At 42.7% G+C, this 23,640-nt stretch overlaps 2 protein-coding genes and 3 non-coding genes across 7 annotated transcripts in view; 4 read left to right on the top strand and 1 right to left on the bottom strand.

Annotated features, from left to right (window-relative positions):
• The window catches only part of RAB34 (RAB34, member RAS oncogene family), a 50,258-nt gene extending 49,279 nt beyond the window's left edge, over positions 1–979 (bottom strand). Inside the window, exon 1 of one of the 3 annotated variants that reach the window (XM_089682979.1) lies at positions 752–979. The gene's annotated coding sequence lies outside the window, so the exon portion shown is untranslated. Of the gene's footprint in view, positions 1–303; positions 425–751 lie in introns of those variants that run through there. The other 2 variants (XM_089682982.1, XM_089682980.1) reach the window with 2 other exon arrangements.
• Positions 980–13,296: 12,317 nt separating this feature from the next.
• RPL23A (ribosomal protein L23a) lies at positions 13,297–22,804 on the top strand. Its single transcript, XM_089682986.1, has 5 exons — positions 13,297–13,452; positions 18,512–18,692; positions 21,410–21,586; positions 21,773–21,842; positions 22,745–22,804. The coding sequence occupies exons 1-5, from the start codon at positions 13,428–13,430 to the stop codon at positions 22,757–22,759; spliced, it is 468 nt and encodes a 155-aa protein (XP_089539112.1). The 5' UTR covers positions 13,297–13,427; the 3' UTR covers positions 22,760–22,804.
• LOC149457937 (small nucleolar RNA Z17) lies at positions 19,518–19,590 on the top strand. The gene has a single exon (XR_016313554.1). It is a non-coding gene; the product is annotated as a small nucleolar RNA Z17 (small nucleolar RNA).
• On the top strand, positions 21,635–21,700 carry LOC149457938 (small nucleolar RNA SNORD42). Its single transcript, XR_016313553.1, has one exon. It is a non-coding gene; the product is annotated as a small nucleolar RNA SNORD42 (small nucleolar RNA).
• On the top strand, positions 22,005–22,069 carry LOC149457939 (small nucleolar RNA SNORD42). Its single transcript, XR_016313552.1, has one exon. It is a non-coding gene; the product is annotated as a small nucleolar RNA SNORD42 (small nucleolar RNA).
• Positions 22,805–23,640: the final 836 nt, after the last annotated feature.

A 23,640-nucleotide genomic window follows, 5' to 3' on the forward strand; every position in this document is an offset into this window, starting at 1 on the left:
CAGATCACCAGGTAAAAACAAAGGGGAAACAGCCAAAAATAAGAAAACAAATGCAGCTACCACATCTGAGGATTGATAAGCTGCAAAACATATGTATTTGGTTTTGGATTTAATGCTGCTTTAACTCCAAGACACCGAGCGCCGGTCCTGTTTAGTTCCGCAACACATGGACTTGCGCAGCATTCTTTTTATTAACCCACTAAGGGAAGACAAGGTCAAGTCTCCACCTAGAATTGGGAAGAGATACACAGGGATCCTATTTATTCTACCCTCTGCAGAGGAAACTTTCCAAGCCTTCCTTACCTCACCCAGCAAACATGTCAGTAAAATCCCAATGTGAGCGCCAGATCATCCCAGAACAATGCAGGACAAAGCCGAAGTGGGGTGAAGTCTACGGAGTGGTGGCAGTAATATGAGAGCAGGAAATTCCAGGAGATCTGAGGCTCATCTAACACAGGCAGACCCAGATCACCGCTCACTGTGCACAGGCATGGCAACAGCTTGGAGCAACACAAGCAACATCCATGACAGTGTGCACAGCAACTGACATCTAATACAGGAGAACAGAGCAATGACCTGACAATGTGCATGACTGTTATGTGTAATATGGCAGGATGATGATGATTGCATACAAGGAAACTTATTATCGGTGATGTGTACATACAGGAGGAGGATCAGGGGGCTCCAGACACCATGTGCAGTGCCAGGCTGGTCAGAGGACTAACGATGGCAGATGGGGGATCAGGCTTACCTGGTACCCTGTAGAGATGAGGAGGGATCCTGATGGATCATCCCAGTGATCAGATCACACCGAGGAGGGGATCACACAGCTGCTGCTCATTCCTCACCCCTTGGCTCTTATTCCGGATCCCTCCCCTGTGCTGACTCTGAGCTCTATGGTGGGGGGTTTGCAGGACTAAGAAGCCCCGCAGAAGCTGCTGAGAAGTTCCATGCTGGGAGGAGAGAATGGAGGAGGTGAGGATGAAGAACAGCCCAGACTCCTCTGCCCTCCCCCTTCTCATCCATCCCTCCACAGACCTGTTACTTCTCCCTGGGACATCCAGCCTCCCGCTGACTTGTATGGAGGCAGCCTGGGCACCAGTGCTGACAATACAAACCAGGACTGCTAATGTTTAATGTTAAAGGGGGCTTCTGACTTTAAATCCCCTTCACTGATCAACCATGCAGGGCTTAGTAAATAGGTTCAGACCATCAGACACATAATAAAGCTTCTGATTTGTTTTCTTTATATCCACTTGTAGACCAAGTCCATACCTTCCAACCTTTTGAGATGGAAACAAGGGACACCTATTAGCAAATGTATGTAGGCATAGGGTACACCCTCCCGGCCACGCCTCCTTAAAGGAGAATTATAAAAGAAATATTAGTTAAACACTATTCCTTTATACTGGCTTTTCAAGTTTACAAATGCAACAATTTAGAAACTGGATGAAAGGTTTAGCACTGCGAAACACATTTTGAAAGATATAGAGTGCATTTTCTACAACTCTTTAGATCAGACCAAAATAAGAGACAAATGAGAAGGAAATAGGGACAGAGGGAATTTGTTCCAAATCAGGGACAGTCCCTCAAAATCAGGGACAGTCCCTCGAAATCAGGGACAGTTGAGAGGTATGCAAGCCTTTTCTGATACTTTTTGGCAGTATATTTTGCTAGAAAATTACTTAGAACCCCCAAACATTATATTTTTTTAGGCAGAGGCCCTAGAGAATAAATTGGTGGGTTTTGCAATTTTTTATGTCACGTGGTATTTGTACAGTGGCTTTTCAAAGACATTTAATTTTGGAAAAAAATTTGATGCACAATATAATACCCAATTTAAAACTAGTATCCAATTTAAAACATAATGTTATGACGAGAAAATAGATACCAAACATGTCACGCTTTACAATTGTGCACGCCCGTACACCGGCAACAAACTACGTACATTTTACTATCCATAGGTGACGCTTTAATAGTTTTTACTAGTAACAACTTTAGATTTACAGAGGAAGTCTAGTGCTAGAGTTACTGCCCTTGATCTGATGTTTGCAGTAATACCTCACATGTGTGGGAAGATTGCTGTTTGCTTGCATGCGGAACTGACGTGTGCGTTTGCTTTTGTGTGTGAGAACGGGGGGATGGGGGCGCTTTCAATTTTATTGTTATTATTTATTTATTATCGCTTTTATGGTTATCACAGGGAATATAAATATCCCCTGTGATAGCAATAGGCAATTACAAGCACTCTTTATGGAGAGATCTGGGGTCTATTAGACCCCAGATGTCTCCTTTGCCCCTAAAAGCATCTGATATGCTTACTTTCTGTTTTTAAAAATGACACTGTTCAGGAAAAACAGAAGTTACGTATGCTCATCCCTTCTGGTTTCCTATACCATAGAGACCATGAGAGCCATTCAGGTCTCTGTTTGCCTCTATGGTCAGCCGGCAGACCCGCTGGCTGGTCTCTTGGGTCTCCCGGTGGGACGTCGTGAGAGCCAGAGAGAGCTGCAAAAGGCAGCAGGAGGAAGGAGGGATTGGTTGCCTCCCACTGCTTGTAAAAGTAATCCAGTGGCTGATTAGCCACTAGGATTGCTTTTATAAGAAAGCAACTGCCGTCCCTAAAAGGCAATACCGGTATGATGTCAGCGGCTGCAGGTGTCTATCCAGTATAACCATTTACTGTGTACTGGTACATCACGGGTCATCAAGTGGATGTTCTTCCCTTGTTTTTTTTTTGCTCACCTTTTCTTCTTTCCTCACTTTCTTTTTAATATATTGAGTTAAAGCAGTATTTAACTCAAAATCAAAACTGTAATATATTATCAATCAATAGATGTGGTGGCTGCATCAGTTTTCTTTTCTTTTGTTTTTTTCCCATTGTTTTCACCTGGTGATCCTGCCGGTAACACACCTCCTGTATTAGAGTGCCTCCGCTCTTGAGGAAGGGTACAGCCTTGAACAGCAGCAGTGCTATGCTGCACAGCCACAGCAAGAATTATACCTGTCAAATGCGACCCATTAAAGTTAGAGGCAGTTTTGCAAGCACCCCATAACCACATGTAAACCACACAGTTGCAGCACGCTAGTGAGGGGTTCAAGAAGGCGGCAAGGAGGCAAAGTAACACTTCCTCACTATCTATCAAATGTTCTCTAAAGAGCGATCTGAACACTGATCACTCATCAGAAACCAAAGATAGTGTGAATGAGCCCTTAGTGTGATGGTCAGTGGGTACAACCATCCTCCATAAGGTGTATCTAAATTAAAAAAATGTAATATATTGCAGCTTACCATTCCTTAAATGTAGTGGCTGTGTTAGCTTTTTTTTTTTTGACTTTTTTTCCTTTATTTTCACCTTGTGATCAACAAGTAACACACCTTTTGTCTTAGGGTGTCTCCATTCTGGATGAGATGCAATGGAGACACCCTTGGAATGCAGCTTTGTCAATATGTGGACAGGATAGTGTTAGGACACTGCACTCTCAATGGATGGAATGTGTAGGAGTGACATCATCCAGGATCGATCATCAGGTAAAGATAGAATCTCAGTCAGCGGTGACAGCATGCTGCTGTAGGCATCCATTTTTTTTTAGGTAAGTCTGTCATAATGCGCTAATATGCAGTGCATACTATCACATTATCACTTGAGCCTATGGGGAAGCTCTTTTTTTTAAATGCTGTGTATTACCACAATAAAATCCACCTACCAACATAGCATCTTGCTGGCAGAGGATGGCAACAAGTGTGTTAAACATTGTCCATACACTTCACACATGTAAATGCACACGTTTGCCCTGAGTGAATTATTCATGACTATTCAACCAATTATGAATTACTGAAAAATTCACTAAAGACAACATTTTTGTTCTAGTTATGGATAGAGTGATGAGGGATTAGAACCCTTGTCAGTTTTTATTGCTGTCTATGCCCGTTAAGGAGATTCACCCTCTCTATTTGTCCTGTTTACTAATGTCCTTGAAAGTGAAAGTAAAGAAAATCCCAAATTTTGGGTTGTCTCCATAAAATTAGTAGAGGGGAAATCTTCCAATGGGGACACTAGTTCTGGTGACCTGGGAGTCCCCAAGGGATTGCCTTAATTTGTCAGAATCTCCTATCACCTCCTGCTTAGCTATCAGATAGGATGTGAAGGGAAATCTCTGACATAGGACACAGATGATGAAAAATAATCTGACAGGGGTTATAACCTTCCATTGCTCAATCCAAAATGAAAAAAAGTTTTGCCTTTAGCTTTACATAAAGGCTAGCAATTCTGCTCATGCCTGGCTGCCCCATGAGTGTCTCATTCCTGTAAATACCAATGGTGTGTAACCAACTGCAGGGCTGCCAGCTGATTAGACACGGAGAGAGATGATCGGATATCGATTGGCTGATTTCAGCTGACATTAGGCATGTGTGTATGGGGCTTTAGGCTGGCCATAGATGGTTTGTTTTTTCTCTGATCAGCCAACAGCCTAATTGAAAAAGAACAAACAATTCCCCCATCCATACAAGCAAGGTAGATGGAGGAATCCTCCCCACAGTGCTATTTTATTCTGACAACAAGACTCCTCTACTGTCAGAATACACTAATCAGTACTGTAGCCAATTGGCTGCAGGCGGAGATTAAATTAACGTTTTTCAACAGCACCGTTTGACAGAAGTTGATTGTGAAATTGACTTCTCTTTAGCAAAACGGCCATAGATGGATCAAAATATGGCTGGTCCCTGTCGAACCGAATGAATTAAGATCCATCTATGGCCAGTCTTAGCCCTAATGCACATGGGCAAGTGGCAGAAAAATCAAACATAAGAAATGCTTGTTTTGGTGTGTAATTATGTGCACTTCCAGGTGTATGGCCTTTAGAAACATATGAATGTAAATTTATTCTACAGCCAAAATATAAATTTATTTTAGCCACTGGAAAAATGTTTGTGCATATTCACACGTTTATGCGTGTAAATTATACCAGCAAACTCCTCTCTGCTTTACTGCGATCTATACATTTACTGACTACTGCTCCTTCCTAAACAAACTGTAGATTAGGAACATTCTTTTGTCACCAAAAAGAACAATTTGGGATTACACAAAGGCTGTGGTTTAACTCAAGTGGACAAGGACAACATTAAATAAAAAAAACAAATATAAGTCTGCAAATTTGTTGAATTTTATATAGCTTTTAGTTATTCTCATCTCATACACCTACCCTAGTGCATGGGGTAGGCCAGTCCTAAAAGAAATGAACTGCCTGCTGTGTACACACTTACCTACAGCTCAAATCTATGTATACTTTTACACAATGTACACATACACTGATCAGCCATATCTTTATAACCACCCATCTTTTGCTGCCAAAACAGCCCTGACCCATCCAGGTATGGATTCCACTAGACCACTGAAGGTATGCTGAGGTATCTACTACCAAGCCATATGCTGTGGTATCTGCCACCAAGCTGTCAGTATCAGAGCCTGTCCAGCCCTGAAAGTTGCGAGATGTGGCCTCCATGGATTGGACTTGTTTTTCCATCACATCCCACAGACGCTCAATTGGATTGAGCTCTGGAGAACTTCGAAGCCAAGTCGACACTTCAAATTTGTTGCTGTGTTCCTCAAACCATTCTTGAAACATTTTTGCAGTGTGGCATCAAGGAATAGAGTTTCCCTTAATGGGTGTATTGGTCACCAACAACGTTTAGGTAGGTGGTATGTGTCAAAGAAACATCCACATAAATGGCAGGACCCAAGGTTTCCCACCTTCTTCCACTGCTCTGTGGTCCAGTTCTGGTGCTCACGTGCCCATTGTAGGTGCTTTTGGCTGTGGACACGGGTCAGCATGGGGATTGGGCACCCTGACCTGTCTATAGATATGAAGCCCCAAACACAACAAACTGTGCTGCCTATTGTTTCTGCTTTCAACACATCAACTTCAGGAACAACATGTTTACTTGCTGCCCAATATATCTCACTGACTTTAATATGTTATTGTAAAGAGATAATCAGTGTTACTCACTTAACCTGTTAGTGGTGATAAATGTATGGCTGATTGGTGTATATTCATTTACAGCTATGATATTCCATGCACACTATGTAAGAACTGAATGCAGATGAAATATAGTTAACATCTACTGACTCTTGATTTTAAAGAACTTAGAGCCACAGGAGATGTGCCCTGGCAGCTTCACACCGCCGTATTATGAATACCTGTACTGACATGTTATATGTTGTCTTCTCTGAAAATACAGTTACATTATTAATCCTGCACATACTGAACAGTAATTACCTGGGGATGTAACAACTTCCAAATCCCACCTTACTACCTATTCTCTTGTTACCACTCCTTATAACTCCTCATCCTGAAATACTTCTCGCCAACCTTTCTGTTAGCATTTTTTATTCCTCAGTGTATATAAATACAATTATTATTATACAGTATTTATAAAGCGCCAATAGTTCGCTCAGCGCTGTACATTACAATGGGGGACAGAACAATACAATACAATGCAAAACACGAGGGGTTCGAGGGCCCTGCTCTTTTGAGCTTACAATCTAGGAGGGAGGGGATAGAGGCACAGGAGGAGAAAGCTGTGGGGGATGGAGTGGTAGGAAGAGTGGAGGAGGTCGGCAAGTTAGCAGGAGGTGGGGTAGGCTTCCCTGAAGAGGTGGGTTTTCAGGGTGCGCCTAAAGGAGAGGAGAGTAGGTGATAGTCTGATGGGTTGGGGCAGGGAGTTCCAGAGGATGGGTGACACCCTGGAGAAGTCCTGGAGGCGGGCATGGGAGGAGGAGACCAGGGAACTAGAGAAAAGGAGGTCATGTGTGGAGCGGAGTGTGCGTGCTGGGTGGTACTTGGATATTAGGTCGGTGATGTAGTTCGGGGCAGTATGGTGGACAGCTTTGTACGTCAGCGTTAGGATTTTGAATTTGATCCGTTGCGCAATCGGAAGCCAGTGGAGGGATTGGCAGAGGGGGGTGGCGTAAACGGAGCCAATACTCAACAAGCCTTCTTTGGATGTTCAGTTCTCTTCAGCTTCTGGCCTTTCTTTACATTTCATGCTAAATCTGTGAATGATGTATTTACTACCTATCTCCCTCCTAGATTGTGAGCTCGAAAGAGCAGGGCCCTCGAACCCCTCGTGTATTGTACTGTTACTGTTTTGTCTCATGTTCTGTCCCCCTTGCTATTGTACAGCGTTGAGCAAACCATTTGGCGCTATATAAATACTGTATAATAATAATAATATCATGAGCAGCACAGTGGCTAAGTGGTTAGCACTTCCACCTGGCAGCACTGGGGTCGTTGGTTTGAATCCCGACCACGGCAGTACCTGGCTGGAGTTTGCTTGTTCTTCCTGTGTGGGTTTCCTCTGGGTACTCTGGTTTCCTCCCACGCTCCAAAGACATGCTGGTAAGTTATTTGCATCCTGTATAAATAGGCCCCAGTATATGTATGTATGAATGTGAGTTAGGGACCTTAGATTGTAAGTTCCTTGAGGGCAGAGACTGAATGTACAATATATGTGTAAAGCGCTGTTAAATTGATGGTGCTATAGACGTACTTGTAATAATAACATCTTTTAATTCACCATTAGATCACCTTCATTCACCCAGAAATGCCCAAAATAAATGATCTACGGAATACAGCATGTGAAGGCGTCATAGCTGTTCTCATTCCTTTTGAATGACTGTACCTACAGCCATCTACACTGTTGAACGCTCATTGTCACTCCAGGCTCCCTCCTCTTTAGATTCCTGGATTTCTGGACAGTCATTAGACACTTACATAGCCATTTCCAGACTAAATCCTATCTCTACCATCTCTCCGTTATTGCACTATAAAGATCTGTTCCTAAGCTCCTACTCTGTTCCATGGACATTTGGTCTTCATTCTAGGTTGTATCTAGCGGGAGCATTCGCTTACCCTTTTGTAGGCTCTGCAGGTCTTACTTTATTAGGTGCAAGAACTTAAAGACATACTTCACCTTTACCTAAAATTGCCTACACAGGTAAGGGGTATCTGCAGATAAAAACAAACTATGCAGCATTGACCAAATAATTGCCCTTGCTATAGGTATAGGCCATTTATGTACCCCCTAAAGCATGACTGAAAAACTCCCAAAGATGACATCAGGGGCGGACTGACAACTCATGGGGCCCCCGGGCAATAGGGGATCATGGGGCCCGTGTCCTTGCCCAAACTCAAAAAAGCCTATGAAAAAGGTACCAGGGGCATCTCATGGGGCCCCCTACTGACCCCGAGCAGTGCCCGAGTTTCCAAATGGTCAGTCCGCCCCTGGATGACATCATCCCATCCTGCCTTGTTGCTAGGATGTCACTAAGAGACTCACAACTGTTACTGATCACCTCCACCATCACAGGAGTGATTCTAATTAAAACCTCCTCACATACTCTTTCTCTCCCATGATGCAGAAGCTCTGAGCTGAGCGTCATCCTCCTGTGATCACTGACCCATTTTAGACCATTTTAACTTCATCAAGATGGTCCTTTAAGTGCAGTTTTTGATTTTTTTCAATTAAGTGATAAATGTGGTGCCCCCATGTGTTTATTATGCAGATATAAATATGTAAATATGTATTTGACTGTTTAGTCCTTTGTTCTTTTCATTAAAGGAGAAATAGAGTCAAAGCTCTTTCAGCTATACTTCGGGGATCACAAGCGCACTTTGTTCTGCACCACTGTGACCCGGATTCAGCCAATAGCAGGCTAAAGCCTGCTGTCGGCTGGCATCACTGAGCCAGGTCAGGCTCTGAAGAAATCCCGACTTTTAAAGAGGACTTTAAGCCTCAGCCCCCCATTTTTTTAATATACCCCCGCTTACCAGGTGCCGATGTCAGCACAATTCGGACACTCACTCCTGTTGACATCATTGTGTTAACAGACAGTGCTCAGTCCTTCACATCTTACTTCTGATGATCTCTCTTGGCTTTTGATGATTCGGCGTTGATGAATGTGGATACATTGGATTAACATGGGGAGACAGTAGAGAAGGAACCCACTGAGATATAATACCCTGGTGAAACAAGCAGGCACCAGATCCAGTGTTGTCCTGTTGACATCATTGTGTCAACAGACAGTGCTCAGTCCTGCACCACCATCTTACTTCTGATGATCTATCTCTCTTGACTTTTGATGATTCAGCGTTGAGGAATGTGGATACATTGGATTAACATGGGGAGACAGTAGAGAAGGAACCCACTGAGATATAACACCCTGGTGAAACAAGCAGCCACCAGATCCAGTGTTGTCCTATTAACATCATTGTATCAACAGACAGTGCTCAGTCCTGCATTTTACTTCTGATGTCATCGTAAGGCCTTGGGAGTTTTCTAGCCAAGCTTCAGGAGGCATGTAAATGGCCTACACCTAAAGCAAGGGCATTATTCAACTTTAGTCAGAGCTGCACAGTTTGTTTTTATCTACCGATGCCCTTTATCTGCATAGGCATCTTTTTGGTAAAGGTGAACTATCCCTTTACCTATCCATCCAGGAAGGAAGGAAGCTTCCTGAGGACGCCAATAGACAAAAAACGCAGAGGTAGGGTGACACGTCTGCTATTTCCAGGTGTATTGATTTGACGCTGGCTCCAGGGAAAGGAGCGGCGGTGGCAAAGCCTAGCTGACTGTATTAATGCCAAGGTACTGGGCACCGGCAAATGTGAGTGCAACCCTGTTTTTTTTACTGTGTAATCTTAATAAAAACTACACTATGAGATCTATCTCTCTTGGCTTTTGATGATTTGGTGTTGAGGAATGTGGATACATTGGATTAACATGGGGAGACAATAGAGAGGGAACCCACTGAGATATAACGCCCTGGAGAAACAAGAGCATATGACCTTCTTTTAATTAAGGGGGCGTGGATGGTTGGTGAGTGCAGTAATATTGGCACTCGGTGGTGGAGCACTAAGTGGATTTGCATGAATAAATTTATTAAGCACCAGAAGATTTGTTTGCACACTATATGGTGTGGGACTTTTTATGGCAATATTATTTATATTGATCAGTCATTTTGATTAATGGTATATAACGTGTTTGGTTTATGTGAAGCACTGGACTTTTCTTTTGTATGGTTTACATTTTGTGTGTTTATACAATTTTAAAGGGGCAGCTATCACATATTGAATTGATTTCACTGGCAGTTTATGGATGGGTGATAAGAGTAGTTACTTCCTTTTTTCCAGGCCTAGGCAAATTATGGCATACATGCCAAGAGTCTTCAAGATGGGAGGAGGGGTTTCCTCAGTTAAGCACACTCTCCTGCCTGTATGCATGAACTAAGGGCAGATGGATTCCAGGAAGTAAGTGCTACATGAATCATCTGCCCTTACTCAAGATGGCCACAGCCAGAAATGTTAGGGGTATTAAAATGAATTAAATAGTGTTTTTGCTTTGTGGTGCTCAGATACAGTGTAGTTCCACTTTAAAGTGGAACTAAATCCATTGATTTAATGGCTTGCCCGCTGCCCTATAGCAAAAATACTGCTACATGGTGCAGAATATGTAGATGTATATACGTGATTTACATTTCTGGGTAGGTGGCATGCGCGCCACCTACCTACGGCGCCATTGGCTGTTAGGGATGTCAATTACCAGGTCCCGGCCGGTGATTACCTGCCGGCGATTGTCGGGGAAAACTAACAGGGGAGAGACCTGTGTGTAAGCAACAGAGGTCTCTCTGCTGTCAGCATGGACATGCTGTTTTGTATCTCTCTGCACAGCACAGCGATACAAAAAAAAAAGGACATAAATTATATTTATGTACAGCGTTGCATGACCGCGCAATTGTAAGTTACAGTCATGCAGTGTCATATCGCAAAAAATGGCTTGGTCAGGAAGGGGGGTAAATCCTCTGGAGGGCAAGTGGGTAACTGGTTCTCTAAACATTTACTTTGAAGAAATGCTATGAATGATAACTGTTTCAGTTGCTTGTGCTCTCAAAGCAACTGGATGATGTCATAACTGATAACACATTCAACAACCTGTCCACTCCAGATCAAACAGAGGCTAAGATGGCAGCTAAAGTGAACCTAAAATAATAAACAAGCGAGCGCTAATTTAGATGAATTAAATAAGTAGAAGCAGCTTGCAAAAGGAAAAAACCTCTAAATCCTTAAAAGCATCTATATCAAAATTGCAGCGCTAAAAACACAAATAAAACCAGTGTAATTGACATAAGTAGCAATATAAAGTGACAAGTGATATGTAAGGCGCTGATATATAGCGCAACAGAGTGACAGTAGTGTGTTTTCCTATATTGGACGAATATAACTGACATAAACGCACATCATAAACGCATAACAGTCCATAAATATAACTTTTCCTTAAAAGTGCTTATATCATCCTGTGTGTGGGAATAATGGTTGCTTCTCGCTGGAATTGCATAAATATGGTGCTCGTGACTTCTTGTGGATATGGTAAAAGAGGTGTGCTTGCACTCGGGACGCACAACCAAAGGGATCCCTTTGACAACGTGCTGGTGCACAAAACGCGTCAGAGAGGAGCTTGCCTGCGCTGACAGCACACGCTGCCAGGTCCACATGCAAGGCTGGCAGACATTTTTGTTCTTACAAACTGGAATTTTTACATTGGAATTTCTGCTTTACTCATGGCATTGCCGTTTATTTTACAACTTTGCATATATATATATATATAATGGACTGAACTATTTACTACAGCTGCAATAATCATTTAAGCTGCTATGCTATTAGCTTAATAAAATACTACACCATATTAGCCTTTTTTGGTGGCTTATTCCTGGAGCTGCTTTAAGGTGGATATCCAGAGTTGCTGATTTGCTGTGAAGCTGCATGTAGCTAATACCAAGGAGCTGTCCTAGTTTGTGGAGAGGGTCCTTACTGAGAGGTCTGGAGTCTGTATCCAGGGTGTAACGAGTACCTGAGAAGTGCCTTATCCCCGTCGGTTCCTAGATGACCACCAATGCCCTTCTGAATATCATTTATATGCACAATTTGGTTGTGCGTCCGGTGAGTGCCAGCACCCCTCTTTTACCATATCCACAAGAAGTCACGAGCACCATATTTATGCAATTCCAGCGAGAAGCGACCATTATTCCCACACACAGGATGATATAAGCACTTTTAAGGAAAAGTTATATTTATGGACTGTTATACGTTTATGTCACTTATATTCGTCCAATATAGGACGACGCACTACTGTCACTCTGTTGCGCTATATATCAGCGCCTTATACATCACTTGTCACTTTATATTGCTGCTTATGTCAATTACACTGGTTTTATTTGTGTTTTTAGTGCTGCACTTTTGATATAGAAGCTAAAGTGAACCTGTTGGTTTGCGCTGTACAAAGCCCAGATCTACTTTAACCCCTTCATGCAACACATTATATACAGTGTCCAGGAAGTAGGCTTTATTTCTGGGTGTCACATACACTATATTGCCAAAACGTTTGGGACACCCCTCCAAATCATATGATTCAAGTGTTCCAATCACCTCCATGACCACAGGTGTATACAATCAAGCACCTAGGCATGCAGACTGCTTCTACAAACATTGGTGAAAGAATGGGTCACTCTCAGGAGCTCAGTGAATTCAAGCGTGGTGCCGTGATAGGTTGTCATCTGTGCAATAAGTCCATCCGTGACATTTCCTGGCTACTAAATATTCCACGGTCAACTGTTAGTGGTATTATAACAAAGTGGAAGCAGTTGGGAACAACAGCAACTCAGCCACGAAGTGGTTAGCCATGTAAAATGAGAGCGGGGTCAGCGCATGCTGAAGCGCACAGTGCGCAGAAGTCACCAACTGTCTGCAGTCAATAGCTAAAGACCTCCAAACTTCATGTGGCCTTCAGATTAGCACAACAGTGTGTAGAGAGCTTCATGGAATGGGTTTCCATGGCCGAGCAGCTGCATCCAAGCCTTACATCACCAAGTGCAATGCAAAGCATCAGATGCAGTGGTGTAAAGCACGCTGCCACTGGACTCTAGAGCAGTGGAGATGTGTTGTCTGGAGTGACCAATCACGCTTCTCTTTCTGGCAATCCGATGGATGTGTGTGGGTTTGGCGGTTGCCAGGAGATTGGTACTTGACTGATTGTATTGCATTGCTTGGCCCAGTATAGTGAGTGACAATGTTGGAAAAGAACTTCAACTGAAATCACACTGGTCTCCTCTGCAGCGTACTGCGCACTCCATTATTACACTGCTTGGTGTTATTTTCATTTCCGGCCACACAACCTCAGCTCACCTTTCTCCGCCTATCCTACAATCCCGCCCTCTTCTTACCCCGGAAACTGTAACGTGAAGTCACATCAGCGCGCAGACTACAAGTCCCGAGATGCTTTGCGGAGACAACGTGTGTTCTCGCGACATGTATGCGACTGGCGCCCGTGCTGATATTGCTTGGGAAACCCTTCGCTCTTCCTTTTCCCCAAGATGGCACCGAAGGCGAAGAAGGAAGGTGAGGGCTGTGGAGAGAAGTTGGAAGCTTTCTCCGGGGGGAGGGCCGCATACAGTTCGGAAAGGCCGTCTCTCTCTCGCTAAACTGAGAGCGGCGCGGGGTGTGTTATGTGTGCGGGGTGAGCGCGTGCATGGATGGTCCGCCGCGTGTGCGGTGTATGAGGAGGGAGGTGTGAGGCCTGCTGGGAGCCCTTCTGCCCTGTGATGGTACAGGCCGGCCCGGTACGCGGGATGTTCTATAAGCGATCAAAGTATGATAATCGTGATTCCAGCTTATCTGTGCTGATGTGCCGGGCCCGGGCTGTACCAACTGGGGACACATGTCCGGCTGAGGCCGGTCCTCGCCTGGTCTTCTATACTACTAGTCGTGTCTGCTCCTAGGACTGGGGAGGGATCGGTGCTGTGTAGATGGTCCGTGCAGAGCTGTGTCCTCCATCCGGGAGATGAGATGGTCTGGGCAATGCCTTTCAGAAGGTGTTCTTGATAGATGTGCGGATTCCTGGCAGTCCTGTGTTTCTGGCATGTTGGATTCATACCGGGCACTCTGCACCCCCTTCGTGGCCAGGCCAATGTTCAGCTCTCACACTCAGAACTACTCATTCATGCAGCACTGCACCCATATCACATGCTTTATCGTTGTTTGCTAAATAAATGAAAAAAAGAATATTTTGATTTTTTTTTGCAGATTTTTTATAACAGAAGCTTCATAAATCTAGGTCAAATGTACACGGTTATGTTTCTGTGGTGGAAACAACTCAAATTCGTGTTAGTGTGTGGGACATTGTAGCGTGTACATACCATGGTGTATGTCTGACAGTAGCGTGTACATACCATGGTGTATATGTCTGACAGTAGCGTGTACATACCATGGTGTATATGTCTGACAGTAGCGTGTACATACCATGGTGTATATGTCTGACAGTAGCGTGTACATACCATGGTGTATATGTCTGACAGTAGCGTGTACATACCATGGTGTATATGTCTGACAGTAGCGTGTACATACCATGGTGTATATGTCTGACAGTAGCGTGTACATACCATGGTGTATATGTCTGACAGTAGCGTGTACATACCATGGTGTATATGTCTGACAGTAGCGTGTACATACCATGGTGTATATGTCTGACAGTAGCGTGTACATACCATGGTGTATATGTCTGACAGTAGCGTGTACATACCATGGTGTATATGTCTGACAGTAGCGTGTACATACCATGGTGTATATGTCTGACAGTAGCGTGTACATACCATGGTGTATATGTCTGACAGTAGCGTGTACATACCATGGTGTATATGTCTGACAGTAGCGTGTACATACCATGGTGTATGTCTGACAGTAGCGTGTACATACCATGGTGTATATGTCTGACAGTAGCGTGTACATACCATGGTGTATATGACAGCTGACCAGCCCTGATGGACAAACACTCATTTCTTCAGGCCTGGATGTCAGGACTGTACAGATCCCCCTAAAGACCCCATTCTGGGAAGTAGACAGGCCAAGGTATATAAAGTGGCATGACAAGATTTTTGAAGTTGTAATTTGTCTAATTTTTTGTAAATCTGAAGAGTGAAAACTTTTTTCATTTGTACTTCACATTGTACTACTTTGGGGAGTGATCAGGATTTTTTTTGGCCTTTACACATTGCTTATACCATTATTCACTGTTATAAGCAACCATCTGTACTGCATGAAATTGACAAATTCAGTGATTACTATTGTGGGTAGATGTGATTGACAGCAACTAATCACATGGTACAGATAGACTGATTGGCCCTGTCTGTACCATGTGATCACTGTGACCAGTCAGAGATCAACACAATGGATGGCGGAATGAAAGCCATCCATTGTGTGCAGTTATGTGATCTGCTGTGATTGGTCACAGCGAACACATGGTACCTACAGCTGCCACTACACCGATTGGTCAACCACTGTGTCCAGTGGACATAGCAGGTGATAGATCTGACCACAGCATGGCCTGTTCTGGGATGACGTTTGTCCAGAATGATGAATGTCCCTTCAACTGTCATTTGACTATAGGCTGGGTGGGAACTGGTTAAAGCAGGGGACTCCAAACTTTTCCAGCAGAGGGCCAGTTTGCTGTCCTTAGGATTTAGGGGGCCAGACTGGCTAGTGGGAGTAGAAAATGACCCAGCATTAGCGCCCCATCATTGGTTTTAATGGGAAGTATAGTGCCCCATTGTTATCATTTACCTGGGGTCCCCTTGATGGTGTCAATAGGGGAAATGGTGCTCCACCAGTGGTGTCAGTTGGTAGAATAGTGCCCCAAGGGCCAGCTAAGGGCAAGAAAAGGGCCACAGTTTGGGACCACTGGGTTAAAGCCTAAGTTTAACCTCCCTGGCGGTATTCCCGAGTGTAGCTCGGGGTAAAGTTTCAGTACCAAAAGCGGTAACCCCGAGCTACACTCGGGAATACCATGCGGCGTTGCATAGGGAGTCCCTGCAGCACTTACCTTGTCCTTCGCTCCCGCAATGTGTCCCCGGCTGAATCTGTGTTCCGGTCCCTGTGACGTCGGGACGTACGGGCGCCGGAAACGGTGGCAAATTTGAAATTTTTAAAAGTCATTTTTTAAAAAATTATTATTACATAGCAAAACATTGCTGTTTCAAAACATTTTGCATACATTTTGTCCCTAGTGCTTTGTCCTGTCCCCTGCCTGCATTTTGTCTGTTCTTTCTGCCTGGAAAATGAGAAACGTCCATGGCGTCCAAAAAGCGTCCCTTTAGGTCAAAAGCGGTTTTAGACCAGCTAGAGAACAGCGATAGTAAATTAGAACCACTTGCAGAATTGAGTGATAATGATTTGTGGGGGAAATTCGTCATCAGACACTGAAAACGATTCTGTGACTTTGCTCAGTGATGCGCGAACTTGGCGCTATATTTCAAATTTCAGTGTTTTTGGTTTGATTATATTTAATTAAATTTATTATTATAGTATTATTTTTTGATTATTAAATTATAATTCATGATTTCGTGTTTCAAGTTTTATCATATCCGGAATGTTTACTAGACTATTGTTCGGACAGATTTCAGTGAGTTATTCCTAAAAATTACAGCCTACAATAAAAAAAATACATATTTCCATGCAAAAAAATGGTACCGCTTTCAGCACCAAAAATCTGAAATAATCATACCGCCAGGGAGGTTAAGCAACACATTAAAAAAAAATATATAAATCCTCATGAGGAATGTTAATTATATTCAGTGAGAAAGGCTTTCAACTATGACAGGCGACACTTTAAATTAAAGGTATGTAATGGCCTTTGCGCCCTTTAAAAAAAAAAAAAAAAAAAAAAAAAAAGCTACAAATACTGTAGCTTACAACTTTTAACAAAAGGGCACTTACCTGTCCAGGAATCCAGTGCCATCCCCACCCAAGCCACTTTTTCAGGTCCAGGCACCAGCATGTGTTCCTTGTGGCTTCAGAGCCAGCTGCCCATTGCAAATATGTGAGCCACACTGCACTTTGTGAATGGTCCCGCGATTTTCTGCGACCTATGATGTGTCTTAGAAGGTTGTGAGGAGGAGATCTTCTGGTTGAATGCTGGGGTGATCTGACAGCAAATGGAAGTGGGTACCTGTCAAAACTAGGTACTCATACCCTTTAGGGTGCTGTTCCACTTTAAGCAGTTTCTCAGTCATGTGTTGAAAAATTAAAAGTTCAGCAGTTAGAAAAACTGCAGCTGCTGGCTTTTAATAATAGGACACTCGCCCGTCCCAGGATCCAGCACTCTCCTCACCCAGTGTTTTCTTCACTGGGCTCGGTCCTTGACACCAGGATACTAATTGTACAGCTGTGACTGCTTGCGGCTTTACAGAAGGTTGCCGTTGTGCTACCTGAATGGTCTTGCAGTCTTACCTGTGACATACCTCGGAAAGCCGCTGGGGAGGATCAAAATTCTGCACAGATTGTAAAAGTGACTATTATTATTATACAGGATTTATATAGCGCCAACGGTTTGCTCAGCACTTTACATTATAGTGGGAGACAATACAGTTCAGTACAAGAGGGATTAGACGGCCCTGCTCCTTGGAGCTTACAATCTAGGATTTGACCAGAAGTGGAGGAATGGGTACCTGTCAATACTAGATACCCATTTCCTCCAAAAAAAAAGAAAATATAGTTCCAAGTGTGAAGGTGGAGGAAGAGTAGAACTTCCCCTTTTGGGTGAAGTTCCACTTTTAGTTTTACCTAAACTTGGGCTTTAGGGCCCATTCACACTGTGCAGGTACCTGCGTTTTTCTTCATAGATGAATGCAGATAACTGTGATGATGCATAGAAAACAGTCATTTTTGATGTGTCATGTTCACACCAGAACACTGAGTTTCTCTGTGTTCCAGAGCTGTGCAATATTATCCAACATGTGTATGCTGCTCTGGACGGCCCTGAATGTTGCCATGCTGCTGTGCACCAGGGGCGGACTGACAACTCATGGGGCCCCTGGGCAATAGGGGATCATGGGGCCCCTGTGTCCTTGCCCAAACTCAAAAAAGCCTATGAAAAGGTACCAGGGGCATCTCATGGGGCCCCCTACTGACCCCGGGCCCTTGGGCAGCGCCCGAGTCTCAAAATGGTCAGTCCGCCCCTGCTGTGCACTGATATTCAAGTGTCACTCTGTGCTCTTCAAATGAAGTTCAGACCAAGAAAAGGGAGCTGTGTGATGCAATAAAACGTGCATGGCGGTCCCCTGCCACATGGCTCTGCAGTCCAAAATAGACTGTGGCCCCCAAACAAACTGCTGCGGTTTGTGTACCAGCAAGTGTTAATGGGCCCTGAAAGCACCTGTGTAAAGCTGGCCATAGATGCATAGCATTTCAAGTGAAATTCATTTGTTTGAAAGATTTTGTTTGCTTGTAACAGTTGATTTATGGAATGAATGGAACTCCGCTTTAAACAGCCATAAAGGTTTAACCATTTCCAACTCTATCCATTTGTAACAAAAGGTGTAGAATAATGAATTGAGTGCTTGAGGACTGTATGGGTGGATACTAGGTTGTAATTTTATTAATGTGTCACATTGTATTCTTTTCTTAGCTGTCCCTGCCAAGACGGAAGCAAAGTCTAAGGCTCTGAAGGCCAAAAAGGCTGTGCTAAAAGGAGTACACAGTCACAAGAAGAAGAAGATCCGAACCTCTCCTACATTCCGGAGACCCAAAACCTTGAGGCTCAGGAGGCAACCCAAATACCCAAGGAAAAGTGCCCCCACTAGGAACAAGTATGCTTACTTTTAATGGTTTTGCCTTTGCGTTCTTTGCCAAAGTCCAAACAGTTTAAAGGGTATCCAAAGATTTTTATTTTTTTTTAAGTTTTCGATTGAGGGTAAGGGGTTGGAACCCTTTTGTTATATTTTTATGGTGGGAAGATTCATTATCTCAAAGTTGAGTTGTCACCAGAACAGGATAGAAGGGCAATATTCCTATTGGGACACCTATTTTGGTGACCATTGTCTAGAATTGGGTTTCCCTCTCTTAGAAGGGATTTCTTCTTACTACTTGTCAGTGGGACAGGATGTGAAATAAATGTCCCTAATGAGGCACAGATGGCAAAACTATAATGTCAAAAATAGGAAACAAATTGTTTTGGCTTTAGATGTGCTTTAATTGATATGGCAGTTACTTTGTGTGGAAATTTAACCCCTTAACGCTGGCACCTCTAGACCCTTTGAGGGTTTTTTTTTATGCTGCGAGGCAGGGTGGGGTTTCCGATTATGTGGCCTCCATCATTGGCTGTCACAGCGATCACATGATCGTAAAACTCCCGATCGCAAGTAGAGATTGGGAACTTTCTGTTTGATGCCGTTAACTGTGTCGGAAGCGCTCTCTCAGCACAGCTGTGTTTACATTCTGGTACGCATGTGGCCTCTCGGCATTAAGGCCCACCTGCCGAGAAGCCTCATATTTATGTACTGTTAACGCATACTAAAACATCTTTTACCTCTTTGCATTGAGGACAGATTTGGAATCTTTGGTGATTAGGCATTACAGTTGTCATACTCCTCATACTAAAGGGACCCTACCTTCTACCTGCTATGAGGTTCTGTGGTACAGATGATGTTTTTCAAAGCGATCAAAGACTGAGATTTCATGATTGCACTTTTTTCTTACTGATGTACCCAGAGCTTCCAGAATTTGGTGCCATTGTCAAAATATATTAACTTTTTTTTATCATGTTCAGAACATTAAAGGTTTCTCTTCTTGACACTATGGGGGTTATTTACTAAAACTGGAGAGTGATAAATCTGGTGCAGCTCTGCATAGAAACCAATCGGCTTCCAGGGTTTATTGTCAAAGTTTAATTGAACAAGCTGAAGTTAGAAGCTGATTGGATACAATACACAGCTGCACCAGATTCTGAATGTGCCAGTGTTAGTAATTCACCCCCCTTTTGTATTGCACATTTAGAAAAGGTAACTGGGAGCGACCAGGTTCCCATATCATTGTGTATAATTCAGGAACCCTGTATAGTATTTATCTTCCAGGAATTTTAAACTGAAATTGATTTTTTTTTTCTATCAAAGGGCAACTTCATTTCTAAGACACACCACAAGTGTTGGTAGAAATGCTCTCTGGGTTATATGCAGCAGTGGGGTCAGGCATATAGGTGTAGATGACTTACAGGAAAGTCTCAAGAGGGAGACACTAGGGATTTACTAAAACTGGTGCACTCAGAATCTGGTACAGCAGTGCATGGTAGCCAATAGGCTTCTAGCTTCAGCTTGTTCAGTTAAGCTTTGGCAATAATACCTGGCAGCTGATTTGTTTCTATGCAGAGCTGCACCAGATTTTGCACACTCCAGTTTAGGCTCTGTTCACACCAATGTGTTTTTAGTGCTTTTTGCAGAAATGCACTGCAGTCCATTTAATATGGTTTTCTATGGAACATGTTCACATCTATGCTTTTTTAGCTGCTGTATTTTTGGAAAGTGTCAGGAACTTTTTTTAAAGGCAAAAAGCAGCATTTATGCTACAATAGAGTTCAATGGAGAATCTGCTGAAATGCATGGTAGTGCGTTTTTGCCACGATTCGTGTTTTGTTTTGTTTTTTTCTGCCCACCCAAAAAAATCCACAAAATTAACAAAACGCGTGTAGAAAAATGCAAAACAAACTACGAAAAGCACTGAAAAACGGACAAAAAGCAAACTGCAGTGGTGTGAGTGGAGCCTTAGTCAATAACCCCTTTGTAGAAATGTTTTGGTTGAATTGCATGTAATGTATCGGTGAATATCTGTTTCAGCTAGTCTCTTGCTTACCCTTGTCATATCTTTCCAGGGATTTTGTGGCAGAAGGATCCTAACTTGCTCACATTTATGTCCGCATCCTTCAAAACCTGTATCTGTAGCCTTTTTTTTTTTTTTTTTTTTGCTGCTGGTACATAACCAAAGTTAACAATTCTGACAAAAGTAAAGCAGCCAAGCAATTGCTGTGATTTCTTGTGAAGTCTAGCAATGCGTAGCTGATCTTTGATTTTCTTACTCTCATATATTGTGTGTGTCTGTGGTGTGTGTTTTTTTTTTTTTTTTTTATGCAGTTAAAAATAAAAAAAACACCTGCTTGCAGTGGTTTTCCTTTCCATACATTTTAAAAGTCTACTGTCTGTGCTGGTCCAACTCCTCCACCCCATGTTCCCCAACAGAACCTTTTATATATCTGCTACAGGAGGAACGAAGGGGAATACTATAGTGTCACTTTAGTGGCAGCTTGGAGTTTGCTGGAGCTGCTGACATCCAAGCTGTCAGTGCCTAGCAGCAGTCTCTGGGCATGTCTATACAAAATTTAAATGCACTTAAAATATTTTTGTTACAATGGTTGATCTGGCAAGTCTTTTTAAAGGATAAGAAATTGTGACTATAGGATTTTTCCATTCTCCAGTGACTGTTGAAGTTGCGTAAACTGTTGCAGTGGATATTTCTAACATGTTTCTCCTTATCTTAGGCTTGACCATTATGCCATAATTAAGTTCCCTCTGACAACCGAATCTGCTATGAAGAAGATTGAGGACAATAACACTCTGGTTTTCATTGTTGATGTCAAAGCAAACAAGCACCAGATTAAACAAGCCGTGAAGAAGCTGTATGACATAGATGTAGCCAAAGTGAACACCCTCATTAGGTAAGTGGCAAAGTTTTCCAGTGAGGGCAGAGGCACGTGAGTTTTGAAATGCACATGATGGAAATTGAATTCTGGCTGAAGTCACTGATGTGTTCAAAGGAACCACTGATGCATGCTGGTGAAAGGTGTAAAGGTTCTCTATAATGTAAAAAGATATGTAATGTGAAATTCTGTTTTGTGTTGCAGGCCAGATGGTGAGAAGAAGGCATATGTACGTCTTGCTCCCGATTATGATGCTCTAGATGTTGCTAACAAGGTAAAGTTCAAGGCTTGTCTACTTTCCTAATATCCGTGTAATGTATTGGATGTGGATCTTTTTGAATCCAGTGCATGTAAACAGCAGTGTGCGGATGAAGCGTCAACACTCTTCCTTTGTGAAGAGCAAAAGTCCCCCTGCAGATACGTGATAAAATTCACTGTGCAAATGATGGAAACTTTTTCTGTCTGAATACATTGATGTGTTCAAAGGAACCACTGATGCACAGCAAGGTTGATTATACACCATTTAAAATGCCTTCTGGTTATTTTGGCCATGGGCACAACATTTGTCCAAATAAAGATTCTAGCAGTATTATAACCCGGGTTTATCATAAAGTACATTTGTTGGTTTAGAGCAAGGTTGTATTTCACAGGTATACATTTAGACAATTGTGTTCATTCAGTTTATTGCCAGCATAACGTGGGGTCTGTTTTTGAATAGTTGCTGCCGTGGTCACTTCTATAGTTGAAGTGGGACAGATTATACGATTTTAATTTAAAGTTTCAGTATTGCATATCCTACCACAATTGGCTTCTACATCAGTAGCAAAAAAAACACCCCACCAGCAAATACCTTAATAAAACGCTGTTCTATGGGTTTATTTGCTGTATCTCTGTCCAAAGAAAAAGCTGCGTTGTGAAAATGCTCACCATGAAATGTATTAAATTCGGTAGTTCTGGATGTTCGTGGTTTATTTGTACTTTACAGTGTTTTATATATAGACCACATTCATCTTACAGCACAAATGGCTGTTGTGGATTAGTTGCTATACTATACTGGATATTACTTTTGTACTTTATTTTCTGTGTTGTACTATTCAGATGGATGTCTGTTGGTAGTGCAAAAAAGTTATGATGCATGTTCAGTGTTCTTATACGTTTTCTTCTCTTCTGTTACAGATTGGCATCATCTAAACCTGCTGGCACATGTTCTGTACAGAAATAAATCCATTAAAAACATTTTTTGTTTTCTTTTCTGTGTGCATGAGTGTGGGGGAGTTGAGAAAACTGCTGAGTTCTACTGTATGTATTAGGCCAGATGCAAGATTACCAAAAAAGAGGTGTCTTGCAATAAACTCTTAAAACTCAAACATGTTTTGGAGGGAGTATAAAGGGGGTTCCAACCTTGGTCAGGCTTCTTGATGTCCTACTAAGCAGCTCTCTTTTACTTCTATCTTGGTAACAGTGGAGAGTGTAAAGGGAGAAGGGATTGGAAATGTTTTCCATAATGAGATGCCAGTGATGTACATTTCTCCCCCCCTCTGAATTTTAATGCAACTGTTCTTGATCTTTACGTATAAAAACATTGGAAGGTCTATGAGACTTCACTTAAGATATAAAAAAAAAAAAAAAGGGAAATGTATGTTCTCTGCAATAGAAGAGCTGCTTTACTTGCCTCTTTCAAACCTTCCAGCATTCAATTCTGTGGAGAAAAGAAAATCACTTGATTTCTCCTTCAACAGTCAGTGTTGGTGGGGGAATGTCTCTGATGACTCTATTGTATTCTGTTGGTGGGGAGCCTTTCTGGGCAGCAGAACACGATTATTGCTGCTAGCGGCTATAAATGCTGGCAGTAATTGCTTGTAATAAATTAAAAAAAAAACGGGTTGGTTGTACCGAAGTTGATCGCTGGATTGACTTGAGTGCAAACATCCTTGCCCATACATGGCTCAAAATGTGGCCAGTACCTACTGAGTCGGCTGAATTTCGATACTTGTATGGCCAGTTTTAGGGTTTTGCATGGACATGTGATCCTTTTGCTCAGACATGATCCTTTTGCTATTTGTTCCTAGTTG

This window comes from Staurois parvus, unplaced genomic scaffold (genome assembly GCF_062004578.1).
Source record: "Staurois parvus isolate SC_StPar_1 unplaced genomic scaffold, SC_StPar_1.0 ptg000299l, whole genome shotgun sequence".
NCBI classification, from domain to species: Eukaryota; Metazoa; Chordata; class Amphibia; order Anura; family Ranidae; genus Staurois; species Staurois parvus.

Excerpts from the sequence above, each read along its gene's own strand:
- RPL23A (XM_089682986.1), top strand. The coding sequence starts at position 13,428 with ATGGCACCGAAGGCGAAGAAGGAAG. Across the intron at positions 13,453-18,511 it reads ACCGAAGGCGAAGAAGGAAG|CTGTCCCTGCCAAGACGGAA; the intron begins GTGAGGGCTGTG and ends TTCTTTTCTTAG. Across the intron at positions 18,693-21,409 it reads AGTGCCCCCACTAGGAACAA|GCTTGACCATTATGCCATAA; the intron begins GTATGCTTACTT and ends TCCTTATCTTAG.